The 13554-nt window shown below is 38.7% G+C and overlaps 1 protein-coding gene across 2 annotated transcripts in view; it reads left to right on the top strand.

The window, feature by feature from the left end:
- Positions 1–4869: 4869 nt before the first annotated feature.
- The window catches only part of SCN10A (sodium voltage-gated channel alpha subunit 10), a 69277-nt gene continuing 60592 nt past the window's right edge, over positions 4870–13554 (top strand). For both annotated transcript variants that reach the window (XM_037526652.2, XM_037526647.2), the window contains exons 1-3: positions 4870–5151; positions 6023–6150; positions 8774–8854. In XM_037526652.2, coding sequence (XP_037382549.1) covers positions 4870–5151; positions 6023–6150; positions 8774–8854 — 491 coding nt within the window. The remainder of the gene's footprint in view (positions 5152–6022; positions 6151–8773; positions 8855–13554) is intronic.

Genomic DNA, 13554 nt, shown 5'->3' with positions numbered 1-13554 from the left:
TCAACTAGACTCATGTCAATATCACTATCTAAAATGCTGACATCTCTGGGACTTCTGTAAGTTTTGACTAGTCTGACCACACACCCCCCCCCCAATCAGAACATTTTATTCTACTCTTCCATTAGCATCCCATTGATAAAGCTAACTTGGCAGCACATTCCATGAACTAGAGAGCCTAATCATTCTCTCAGCACCATGTATAACTCAGTATCACTCAGCTATTCCCAGGGATTGGTTACTTTTCTCAGGACCAATTCAGTCACACTCAATCCAGAGTTGTGGATGCCCTACCACACTTGCAGGCCTGTGACATCCTGACAACATGCTGCCTGTTCTGCCAGGCAGCCGAGTCATGGCAGCAGAATCTAAAACATCTCATTATCATCACCCTGCTCTTTGGGTACCCCTTGTAATTATAAGGGCTACCCCCTATAATTTAGCCATGTTTTCAGTTACACCAATATCCCTACCATCCTTTTTCAGCAACTTGAGCAATCTAGTCACATCCTCTGTATTCCCCGGTACTTATTCACACTCCCCCTAAGCCCTGTGACTAAAACCATTCCCACAACTAGAACAGGGCTCAGCAGTTCTTAAAACTTTTCTTCCTCGGGCCTCCCCGGTGGCGCAGCGGTTGAGCGCTGGGTTGTGAAGCTGCCCGCAGCCTCTGCAGCGCTGGTTTGATCCCCGGCTGCTCCCCGGCCACCAGAGGAGGGTCCCACATGGCGCGCAGACCTCTCCTGCCGCCCGCTGCTCCCCTCAGCAGTGTACTTCGGTCCTTCTGCCTGCTCTGCTCCCCGCTCTGGCTCTGGTGAATTCTCTCACCCTCCCGCGCTCCTGACTGTATCCAGGGCTTATATAAATAAATAAATAAATAAAAATCTTAAAAAACAAAACAAAACTTTTCTTCCTCCTGCTTCTGTGACACTGGCATATCCTTGTTCTTCCTTTTTGGCCACAGCATCTCCATAATATCTCTCCACCCCCACAGCCCTCCAAGTTCAGTCCTATTGTTCTCTTCCCATCCTAGAGAACAGCTTTTATCCAAATCAGAGTGGATTTTAGGAACCATAAATCAACTTAATTTATTATTAAACAAAAGATAAATTTTTTCCGAGTAACAAAGGACATGGTCAGTTTCACCATTCAGGTGTTCTTACTGTCTCTTCACCATTTTCCCCAAACTCAATCTTGGTGGCAGATGAAACGCTCTACAGTATGCTAATACACATCCATTCAAGATCTCTCCAGTTCATTCCTTTTATTCACTCATCTATTCCACAAATAGTTGCTGATCACCTTCTTTGTGCCAAGTACTCTTCTTAGGACTAAGGATTTAGCAGTTAATCAAACAGACTAAAATCCATGTTTTCAGGGAGCACAAAGTCTAGATGAAGGATATAGATAACAAACAAATTAAAATACTAGTTGATTAAAAGTGCTATGAAGAAAAATGAAGAGAGATAAATGGATTAAGAGTGGTCAAGGCCTGCTATTTTGGAAAAGATGATTAGGGGAAGTTTCACTAATATGGTGATATTTGAATGAGCCATGTGGTTATAAGTGGGCAGAAATAATAGCAAGTTCAGCCTTAATGTATGAGCGTGCTTGGCATGCCCACGAAAGAACAAGGTCACTTAATTAGTCTGGGTTCCAGTGAACAGGGGAGAGAAGGAGGTGAGATGAACTCAGATATGAAGTTTATTAGAACGCAAATCAGGGCATGTTTTTAAGGAGTCACTCTGTAGCAAAAGTATAGGTAGTAAGGATTTGTGAGAATGCTAGCAGCGAGACATGTTAAGAAGATACAATGAAAGTCCAAGATAAAGATGATGGTAAAATAGACCAAGGCAGTGTCAGTGGAAGTGGGTTGCCGTGGTTTGCACTGTGGGGATAGAAGTGGCTCTGATGACAAGTAGCTAGTTCTTCTTCAGAAGCAGGGCCTTTTGAAGTTTCTGAGAAATTGAAAAGGAGACTTGACAGAGCAAAGGATTGGGTAATTCCTAAGTTTCAAGTCTTGGGACCTGAGCCACTAGAAGGATGAAGTTTTGATTTATTGGAATAAAGACGAGGGAAGATCACAGTTGGGGTAAAAATATCAACTGCTGAGCCTTATACATCTCTCAAACATCCATCTATGGGGTAATAGGTAGACAGTTGACTGTAAGAATTTGAATGTCGGTGTAAGGTCGAGGCTGGAGATATAAATTTAGGTTTATGTTTCAAATGTGACTCCAGATTATCCATGTTGTCTTCATAGCTGTGGTCTTTTTTTTCTCCTGTGGAAAGTGTCTGTCTGGGAAAGTGGCCAGAAAAGTTGGCTGAGGCCCAGTGTTACATTTCAGCTTCCAAAGATTGTGGATCTATAGTGTGTTTACTGCTATATTCCCAGAGTCTGAAACAGTATCCGACATTAGGGAGGAAGGCTTGAGAGAGAACCTCTAGGTTTCTATCTTAGAAATATGGATATTCAATTTATTGAGATAGGGAACACAGGAGGAAGAGGAGTTGAGGTGGAGAGAAGATAAAGAAATATGGGAGACAATGATTTTTAGGTGTGTCGATAGAGAATTTAAGGGAATGTGTCCAAAGGCAGTGGATTAGTGTATTCGAGCTCGGAAGTGTCCAGATGGTAATTTGAATTGTATGTAAGTAGATGAGAGCCTGCATGAGAGCACCAGAAGATGCAGCTCTACAAGGGACGGTGGCTGACACTTTTTTCCCTACTGATCAGGCTCTGGAAAAGCTATAATTACACACTGGCCAACATCGTACCTGCCATACAGAACCAAATGTTACATTAGTGGGGGAAAGTCTCTATTGGACTCCTTAGAGTCTGTTATTGGACTCCTTAGAACTGTTCTAGTCAGTCAGATATGGAATCAAAAGAATCAGAGACAAGACATTCAGCCCAGTTAGAATATTTATAACCTATAGGAAGCACAGTCCCTCATTGGTTCTTGGTTCTCTTGTAGGTAAGAAAATACCTTCTATCTACTTTCAGGGTTTCTATGGGAATTAAAGATAATTATGCCCACTGTTGATGTTTCTGTGCATTGATGATTTAAATAATTCTTCTCATGAGCCTTGGCCATCTCTGATCACCTCAGTCTGTTGCATGATCAAAGAAATATTTTTCCTACTGAGAACAGCTGGGAGAAAGGACCTTCAGCCTATTATCTGCATCTTTATTCACATTTCTTTCCATTTAGCAGCCCTGAGTCTTATGGCCTTTGTACACCACATATCTTAATCAATGACATATCAAAGTTATTTATGTAGCCTGAGAAATTACAAATTGTTATCTGTTTTATATATTTAGTTAATTTTTATACCCTCTTAGAAACTGCTCAGTCATTGAGATTTAGAAATCCAAGTTAAGAAGCCAGGCTTTACGTGGACTGTTATAAGTACTGCTTATGTTATTGTTACTGTCATTTATTCAAAAAATATAAGAAAAGACCATAGGGTGCCAAGATTCACCACTATATATGGGAGAAAATAAGGAATAGGATATTGAGAGAGAGGAAATTAGTTAGTCCAAGAGAATGTTTCACAGCAATAGAAAAGAGAATGTGTGTTTCCAGGAAGAAGTGGCCAAAATGGACATTAAGATAGTCAAGATAAGAACTGAGAAGTTTCCCCTCAAATGAGCACAAGAAGGTCTCTGTTGTTCTCACAAGGAGGATTTTCTTTTGAGATAGTAGACAGAGAAGCCAAGGTGTTCATCCTAAAGAGTTACTAGGGAGAGAGACGAGAGCTCTTCATGAAACTCAGTAGAGATTGGGAGAGAAGAAGGAAGATCTGGATGTGCTGTGTATCAAGTAAAAGTGTTTTAAGTTGAAGGAGATTTGAGAATCTGAAAATGATAATAAGAAAGAGTAAACAAATAGGATAGCAGAGTGACGTCATGAGGAGATAAGACCCAAAGCAGAGGGAAAGAATGTTCTTAGCAGAATGAGAGATAATATCCTCCCTACTGTCAGCAAGGAGAGAGGAAAAGAAGGTGCAGATGCAGGTAAGTCAGAGGTTTGGAGGCATGAAGTTGAGGAAATTGTGTTTTTTCCAGGAACCAGGGAAATGGTCACTGGCTTACTGCAAGGGGTAATAGGGAAAAGACAGAAAAGATAAATAGACTAGAAGAAACCACTGGCTCAGAAACCATGATTCTTGGCAGTACTGATGTTCTTCATCACCCCTCAGGAACCCAGATTCAGAGAAAGATGAATTAGATTCATCTATATTGGTCTATATTTGGTATTTAGGATGAGGATGGAGATAAAGATAAGGGCAACGGTGTGGTCAAAATGGTGGACTCTGGGTATCTGATCTGGATATCAAGAGGAATATTCAGATATGGACAATGAGAATTAGCCTGGAGATCCAAATGGAGTTCAGTAAGAGAAGAAATGTTGGAATATATCAATAAATAAAAGGCTGTGGTCAGAAAGTGGGATGAAACTCAAGATAAAGTAGACCAGGAACCAAAGTCTTAGGTGAGTACAGGAGAGTGCCTGGAGCTCAGTAGTGTTTGAAATGAGGAGAGAGGGCAGTATAGCTCAGTGTGGTGGTGGGGCTGGTATGTTACAAAATGATGAAATGAAAATGGTGAAAGATGAAAGAGCAATGACTTAGAAGTTCATGAAGAGGTACTGGACAGCATGGAATAAATAGCCACCCTTGACAATACTGCAGAAAGGGTGGGACTCTGGGAGGAGTTGAGTTAAGGAAGGAACAGAAGGGGTGTTGGGGGAGCTGTTCTAGCAAGCCAGATGTGAGGAATGGGAGGGAGAGGGCCAGGGGCAAGCTGTTACCTCTCTGTGGTTATGTTCACTCTCCTAAGAATTCTTTCTGAAGAAGAATGAGAAGATGGAATTCCCCTTTGGGTCCCTGGAAACTACCAACTTCCGTCGATTCACTCCCGAGTCCCTGTTGGAGATTGAAAAGCGAATTGCTGCCAAGCAGGGAACAAAGAACAAGCAGAGCAAAGTCAAGCAGAAGTTCAGGCAGCTAAAGAGCAAAGAAGAGAAACCTCGGCCCCAACTGGACTTGAAAGCCTGCAACCAGCTGCCCAAGTTCTATGGTGAGCTCCCAGCAGAACTGGTTGGGGAGCCCCTGGAGGACCTGGACCCCTTCTACAGCACATACCGGGTAAGGCCTCCTGGCTGGAACATTGCTCTCAGCTCTGGGAGAGGAAGTCTTTTGTCCCACCCAGCCCAGAGAGTCCTATGGCACCCTGGGTGATATTGCCATGAGCTAGACTCAGTTAATGAACAATAGACTTAACTCACATCTTTGACACTCATCTGTATGGTATTAATAGTAGAGGTTAATTAAATCCAAATCCTAAAAGCATGATTGCTTTTGTCTTGGAGTGCTTTGGGTGAAGTGGCTATTCCCTTGAATGAACTCCAGCCTACGACCTTCATGTATGTGCTCTGTTTGCAAGTGGGGAGCACGGAACTTGAAGCTAGGGGTAGGTGGGACAGGTGGGACAGAAATCAGGATGATTTAAGCCAGTGGTCCTCAGAGGGGTCCTCAAAACCCTTTCAGTGGGTTCAAGAGGTCAAAATTATACCATAATATTCTTAGATGTCATTTATCTTTCTCACATTCTCTTGCAAATATACAATAGTGAAAGTCAAGGCTATTGATAAGGATAACATCAGTATAGCAGGCTACTAAATTGTATGCTTGTACATTCCTATGTGTTTCATTTTCTTGATTTTGATCTTTAATAATATAGACACACAGATATGCATCTAGACACACACATATATGCACATACTTCTGTCCATCAGGCGCTCTCAGTGGGCTCATCTTAATGCACAGTCAGACACGGGCTGCGGGTTGTGCTGGGAAGGTGGGGATATGGCTTTTGGTCCCCAATCTTCTCTCTCTGCCCTTCCATTTGGCCGTCACAGCTCATGAGCTGATGATGCCGCTCATGCTCAAAAATATGTCTGTGTGAGATACACGCTTCTCACTGGAGGTCCTTCTGTTTTGCTTTGTTTTGTTTTAGACATTCATGGTGCTGAACAAAGGGAGGACCATTTCCCGGTTCAGTGCTACTCGGGCCCTGTGGTTGTTAAGTCCTTTCAACCCGATCAGAAGAACAGCCATCAAAGTATCAGTCCATTCATATCCTTTGTACAGTTGTCTCTTCCATACGTCAGAATCAGGCCTTTGTCCACTGTGTCCAGTACCTTCTTTAGAGGTTAGCAAAAGCCTTCCTTCAATTGAAGCCTGAAACATTAAGGCCATTAAATGGGGGGAAAAGTGGTTGTGACTTTACTATTCCAAGACAGAGGAGGCCTCACAAGTGGATTTGGGTTTACCCAGACTAGTCTGGATATACCCATGGGTGCACAATTTGAAAAATGTCCTCTTTATAAGGGGAGTTTGCTGATGCACCTGTGTACATTCTCACCATGGAATGTGGACTGTATAATATAAAAACTGGTAAGAGGCCCCTAAGGTTCTTTGGCCAGATGAGCTAGACAAGGTTTGATACTCTGTGCCCTAGCCATGTGGAAGAGGGGCTATTTATTGAGCAACAGGACAGCACCTCCCAGAAGACAGTGAGAGCAGCTACAGTGGGAGGAATGTAGATCATCACAATGGGACCGTATTCATCACAAGGCACTGCCAACACCACAAAGTATCCCCAAACTGCAAGCAGGTTAAAAATGTCAGTAACCTGAATTTTACTTGGTGACTATCCCAATGACAAATTCAGCCCTGGCTTTCAGAGGTTGATTTGAAAGCAAAGCTTTGCCTCAGCTGCCTGACAGATGGTATCCAACCCCTTCTTAGGAGACTCTAGTAAAAGGAGCTCCCTCCCCAAAGCTGGGATGTTATTGGATTGCTGGACAGCTCCCAGTGAGCTGGTAGCCCTGACACAGACTTCTCAGCATGAAAATGTCCTGCTTAATGAAGTTACATTACATTCCCCCCTTACATATTAATTCTTTATGGCCAATTCCCACTGGGGAATTATATTTTCTTAATTCAGTCTTGGCTTTTCTGATTCTACAGAAAGATATTTAATGAAATAGCAGACTCCCATTTGCTAAATACCAAATGCTAAGTAAGCATCAACACTGATGAAGGTAGAGGAACCCTTGAAGAAAGGATTAGCATGTGCATTTTATAGATGATGAGACCGACACTGAGAAACATTAAATAAATTGTCCAATAGCACACAGTTTGATAAGTGGTGGAGCCTGCACTTTCTGCAGAGCAGTATCAACAATAAGGAAGCAGGCAGCTAAAAGGAAATGAATTAGGGTAATTTATTCTCTCAGTAGGTTATCTAATATATACAATTACATAAAAATTTTAAATAAAGAAAATATACAAACTTCTTTCCATGCATCCTCATTGGATTATATCTAGATTAGTAAGAAACAGCTAATTAGATATAAAATTCCCTTTTAAAAAAGTGACCAGTGAATAATATCCTTTTCATCTTGAGAGTTGATGGGTAAATAATTGCTTGGTGGAGTCACAATTAGGAAAGCTTTTGAAGCTCTCCTCACAAAAGTCTGCATTTATGTATTTAAATCTCATGAACTAGGTAGATTTAACCCCTCAAAGATACTCTTCATGGGATGAAATTGTCAGTGTTGTTATTAATATTTCACCAAAATTATAATTCTAACTAAATGTTCTATGGATGTTTCCACATGTGATCTTGTACCTAATATGTCATATTATTTTAAAGGTTTGTGCAATTGGAGATATGATTTTAATTTAATCCTTGGGTTAACATTTCCCCCCATGTGAACACGTTTCTTAATTTAATTGCAAATCAACAGGAAAATGTGGCTTAATTAGTAGAATTTCCCTTTTTAAAATAGATGTGTTTCTAAGTAACTGTACAATGGGGCACACTAAAGGCATTTTACAGAAAACTAAAATAGATTTAAATACTTGGGCTCCAACTGAAAATATGAAAGATGAGCAGTTCACTTTCTCTCTGCAGGTCAAGCTTATTGTCAGGCTTTGTTTTTCTTCAGAAAGTGATTGTTAGGGAACCGGTTAGTCCTGAGAAAAATGTCCAGTGGGAGAAATTTATCTTTAGACTATCCACACCAACAGCTCTTCCCATCAATTCCCCCTTCTCCACTGGCCTTCCTCCTCAGTGTCTCCTTCCCCTTCTGGAAATCCCCTTCCCCAACCTCTCCTCTTAGCCTTTCCTCTATGGCTTTTCTTTGTCCTTCGCTACAGCCTAATTCTATTTGGGATTTTTCCCTGAGGGAGGGTTCCCTTTCTTGTGTCCTCCGTTCCTATCACTCTTAGCCAGAGTCTATTTCCTCCCTGTGACTGCTTTCAACCAAGTTAGGAAAACACTATAACTAACTCCCATGAAAGCTGTAGTCCTTCCCTGAACCTTACCTTTGTGAATAAAAGAGACATTTGCTGAATGAAACTCCCAGCCAAATTGCATAGTGAAGTGAAGACTTCAGGGCAGAAAGAGAGGTAAGTTCATGTCTCAGCACCATGGCTGACTAGCTTGATGAACTTGGAAAAGTGATTTAAACTCTGTCAGCCTGTTTTCTCTACTCCAGATGTAATATCCACCTGTAGATCGGTTGCATTAGAAATAATGTAGATGAAGTAGTCAGCCCAGGGTAGGCACGTAGTAAATGTTAGTGGTTGTTATATGACTAAGAATTATGAATTTAATCATTCAATCATTCAATCAACCATCCAGGTGATCCTAGATGACACGATGATGCTCAGCTTTTCCTTAACACAGGCCTCTCAGATGGTTCAGTGTATTTATTACAGTCACTATTTTGATCAATTGTGTGTACATGACACAGAGTGAGAGTGCAGGGAGAATCGAGTGAGTAGCTCTGTTGTTGTTCTTGTGTCTTCACTTTTTCTATTTTCTTCCTTCACTTGGTAGACTAATTTATTCTCTCAGGTCTCCATTTGGATAATTCTGAATCCTATTATCTATCTGACTTTGTGCTATTTAGTTATCTTCTCTGTGGATTTATTTCATAAAAGCACATATGACTTTCAACTTTGAAGAGCTATAGATCGGTGGTTCCCAACCTTGCCTGAGCATTGGAATCCCCTAGGGAGACTTTTTTTTAAAAAATGCTAATGCCTGGGTCTCAGCCCCAGAGGGTGTGATTTCATTGGTCTGTGGTGGGCTGGACAGATGGGCTTCCCTCTCCTTCATAAACACACATTCACCTGCTGGCCACACACATGAAGGAAGTTTCAGGAAGGCCTGCTCTGAAAGAGCAGCAGGAGTAAAATTGGGAAAGAATTAAGAACAAGTAGTTCTGGGACATATTCCAAAAAATAGCCATGAATAAAACTGTTTAATCATGGCTCATATACTTCAAAGTGATCTTAATATTCCTGAGATGATTTTCCCTGTTTTATAGTTTCAGAATTTAGGGCCTTTTCCAAAAACATCCTGCACTAGTTCATCTGGGAGAGGTGCCTCGGCCCCAGCTCAAGCCTGTTATGCCTTTACTAAAATATCAGGAGCTGTGTAGAATGTTCTCTTTTTCTAACTTCATGTATGTATTTATTATTATTTTTTGCTATCTATGACAATAATAAATGCCACAGAAGGAAATGTTCTTTCTGTCAATGAAGAAGGAAATCATGTTATCATTTTAATTGATGCAGAAAAATCAAAGAGTTTAATATCTATTTATGATTTTAAACACTTAGAAAAGTGGGAATAAAAGGCAATTGCTTTACTCTAATAATGGATACCCACTTTAAAGAAAGTAGCCAGTATCATGCTTAATTGTGAAATATGAAAAGCTTTCTCTTTGAGCTCAGAAGAAAAAAGGCTGTTTCATCAGTTCTATCAATTCATAAAGGAGATTCTAACCAGTGTGGTAAGGCAAGGGAAAGAAAGAAAAGGTGCCAGAATAAGAGAAGAAGCACCAAAGATGCCATGATTTATAGATATCATGGTTGTATATATTATAACCAATGTAATTAAATGATTAGAATTAATAAGAGTATAATACATGGTAACTAGACACAAATTAATATACATAAATTAACTGTATATCTATAAACTAGCAATGAACATAATAGGAAAAATTTTAATCTACCATTTGCACTGTATCTTAAAATATCCAGTATCTATAAATAAGATTATCATAGTTGAATAAGTTCTCTAAGAAGAATTTTTTTAATATTGAATAATATTAAAGGAAACCCAACAAGTGATGATCTTTGGGGAGGAAAGCATATTCCTCCCCAAAATGAGTAATAAATTGAATGTGATTCCAATCAAACCCCCCAACAGGTTTTTTAAAAACTGCTGCTTGACAAAATGACTTTAAAACTTATATGAAAATGCAAAAAGCAAATTACAGCCAACACATTTTTAAAGAAAAAATATGAGGTGAGAAAAAAGAACTTGCTCTATAGGACATCAGATTTGCTATAAAACTCCAATAATGGAAACTAGGTGCCACTGATGTATGATTAGTCCAATCGATGGTGGGGTGGGATATGGGGGAATAGTCAGCTCATAGCCTGACTGATGCACATACAGACATTAGGTAGCACTGTGGAATAGTGAGGCGAGGACTGTCTTCAATAACGATGTTGCAGAATAAAGAACCCCAATAGAAAAATTAGATTGTACATACAAGAATCACTTCTAAGTGGATTAAGATCTAAGTTTCTTTGTGAAAAAAAAAAAAAAAAAAAGACATCGTTTTTAGAAGGAAAAAGATTTACCTATAAGAATGATGTCTTTAATTTGATGAGGTTTTGGGTTTAGTGAGCAGGCTCCTTGGGTCGCCTCTGACAAGTTCCAGCAGAATTCCCCTTTCAGGGGCACATGGCAGGTTTACCTGGGAGATGTTTGCACAGACACAGGCAAGCAAAGGTCACATTTTAAAAGGACAGGATTATTAGGAAAAGAGGAATTGCAAAGTGTCTGGAGCAGGACAGCTGCCTTTTTCCAGCACAGAAATTGTTCTGACATAGTGTTCTTTTGGGGATGGGTCCTTTGTAGAATTGTTATCTATTGTTAAATTAATTATTTCTAGAGCATGACTAGGTCGATGTTTAAGGACCAGTGATTCTCTATAATGGCCCTCAAACTCTGGATCCCCACCTTTGGTCTGTGCCTCCAGATACTTTCTATGGCATGTGATACTTGGTACCAGTTATATACATAGCAGTTGGGCCTAAGGAGTTTTCATTTCTATAGCTGGTTTAATAGCCATATTAATCATTTCTACCTCCACCTCCAGTTTCTGGTCTTGTGACACCTCCATCCTAAATTTTCTACTCTTAGTCTCCATCAAGATGACTGAGATCATATAACATGTAAAATTTTCATCCTTCTTTTGAACTTTCACTGCAAATCATTTTCCCTCAAAATAAAGAGTTATTCGGGGGTTCTTGTTAAAAATGAAGATAGCATGCATATGTTTTATCCATACCCTCTCAAAATGCCAATAAAATGACAGCATGGGAATAAGAAGAGTATAAACACACAAGAACAAAGAGAAGAAGAAAGGCGAGCTCAGAGGACAAAAGATGTCAAAACAATTTCAGAGGACCTTAGGTGGGTGGAGGACCATGAATGACTCAGCAGATCCTGGCTTGTTAAACCACTGTGTGTGCAGAGAGGAATTTTAAAAGTGGATCAGAGACTTACCCCTTAAAATCCCAGAGGCCGTGAAAATGTTGTCATAATACAAGTAGCAAAAATTGGGAGCAGAAAGAGAAAAGAATGTGGGAGCAGAGTATGCTCACTTTTTGCTGCTTCTGCGATCGCAAAAGGTTGAGTGTTCTTTAAAGTTGATAAATCAAGGAATGGAAAACAATTATACTTAACAGTACAAAGGTAAGCACGAAAAAGATATTATTAAGTACAATCAGATGATGGATAAAAGAGAGGGGAATGAAAGGAGAATTGTCAAATGGAAATGAGATATTGTTTAAAGAAACTGCACTAAGGGCAATGTATTGCATAATCTTCATTGTAACTATACATTTATACTTAAAAAAGGCAACTACGAGAAATAAAATACAAGCTCTTCTGAATTCAGAATTGTACACAAAATATAAAGCAAATAAGACATACCAGTAATGAAATATTTTTAAAATGATTAAATTCAGAACATAAAGTAATATAAGCAAAGTAAGACCAAAGAAATATGTCAATAAAAAAGGGTTAGACTCACTTATTTTTTAAAATGTTTATTACATAAAAATGCAATATCCAAAACTATGTTGAATAAAAAAAATACAGTGTAATGTTCAAAGTGATACCGAAAGGCAAAAATTAAAGAGTAGTTTTAAGCAAAGGTAAAGAGGAGAATAGGAACCACACTCTTATCAGAGAAGTTAGTATTTAAGCCAAAAATCATTAGATGGGAGAAAATGACTCTTCATCATGCTAGAGAATCCATTAACAATAATGTATATCTTTGCAACAAATAATATTCACAGATCAAAAATTGGGAGTATAAAGATAGACAAAAACATTGTAGGATTAGGAAAATATATCATCTTTTAACCTATGATAGATCAAATACATCAAAGTGTATACAGAGAGATAGATGACCTCAATAACATAATTAATAAGCTATATCTAATATGTATATGTCAAACTATAGTCCCTGAAAAATAGAGGATAGCAGTAAACAAAAATGTCTTTTCAAATGACCATAAAATTGACTAAATATTAAACCACAACAAAGCCTCCATAAGCCCAAAAAAGTCAAAATAAGGGAGAAAACATTCTTTGATCACATTGCAATGAAATAAGAAAATATAGCAACAAATAATAACAAAATCAGAAAGAGAAGAGAGACTTTTCCATTTGGTAATTTCAAAAACCCCTTTTAAAAAATTCAAGCTAAAAGATTTTCTAGGAATGAAAAATAAAAAAAAAAACAACATTTTAATCAGAACCTAGAGGGTGCAGTTGAAGACGTGCTCGGGGGATAATTCATAGCATCAAAGTATAAAACATTTTTGTCAGCAGAAAATGAAAAGAATCCTTTAAGGGCCTAACAAGAAGCTAAAGAAAGAACAGTAAAACAAATGAAATAAGAACAGAAAGAAGAAATTAATCATTTAAAAGGAAAAATATAAGTATAGAAAAACAGTAGAACTAATAAACCCAAAAGCTGTTATAAAAGCTATGGACAAGACCTTTATGTTGAAAAATGATTAAATGTTATTGAGAGAAATTTTAAAGTCTCTTAAATTTAAGGATATCTAGTGTTAATGGATTAGAAGATTTACTATTGTTAAAATGTTAGTGCTAGCCAAATAAATCTAGAGATTTGATAAATATTCCAAGAACATGTCTTGTAAAAATGATTCAATAGATTATATTCACATGGATGAAACAAAATTTATTAAACTATTATTCTATTGACAAACACTTATGTTGCTCCTAATCAACATCATCCTCATATTTTGTCATCATAGTTCTTCTGTGACTATCATACATGCATATCTTTATAAACATACTGTGGAGAAATGTGTAGCTGAATTGCTAGAAGTGAAATTGCTGGATAAAAAGGATGT

This window comes from Talpa occidentalis, unplaced genomic scaffold, assembly GCF_014898055.3.
Source record: "Talpa occidentalis isolate TD23 unplaced genomic scaffold, MPIMG_talOcc4v2.1 talOcc4.10, whole genome shotgun sequence".
NCBI classification, from domain to species: domain Eukaryota; kingdom Metazoa; phylum Chordata; class Mammalia; order Eulipotyphla; family Talpidae; genus Talpa; species Talpa occidentalis.
The sequence above is the reverse complement of the archived record's forward strand: the minus strand, read 5'-3'. Positions and strand labels throughout refer to the sequence as shown.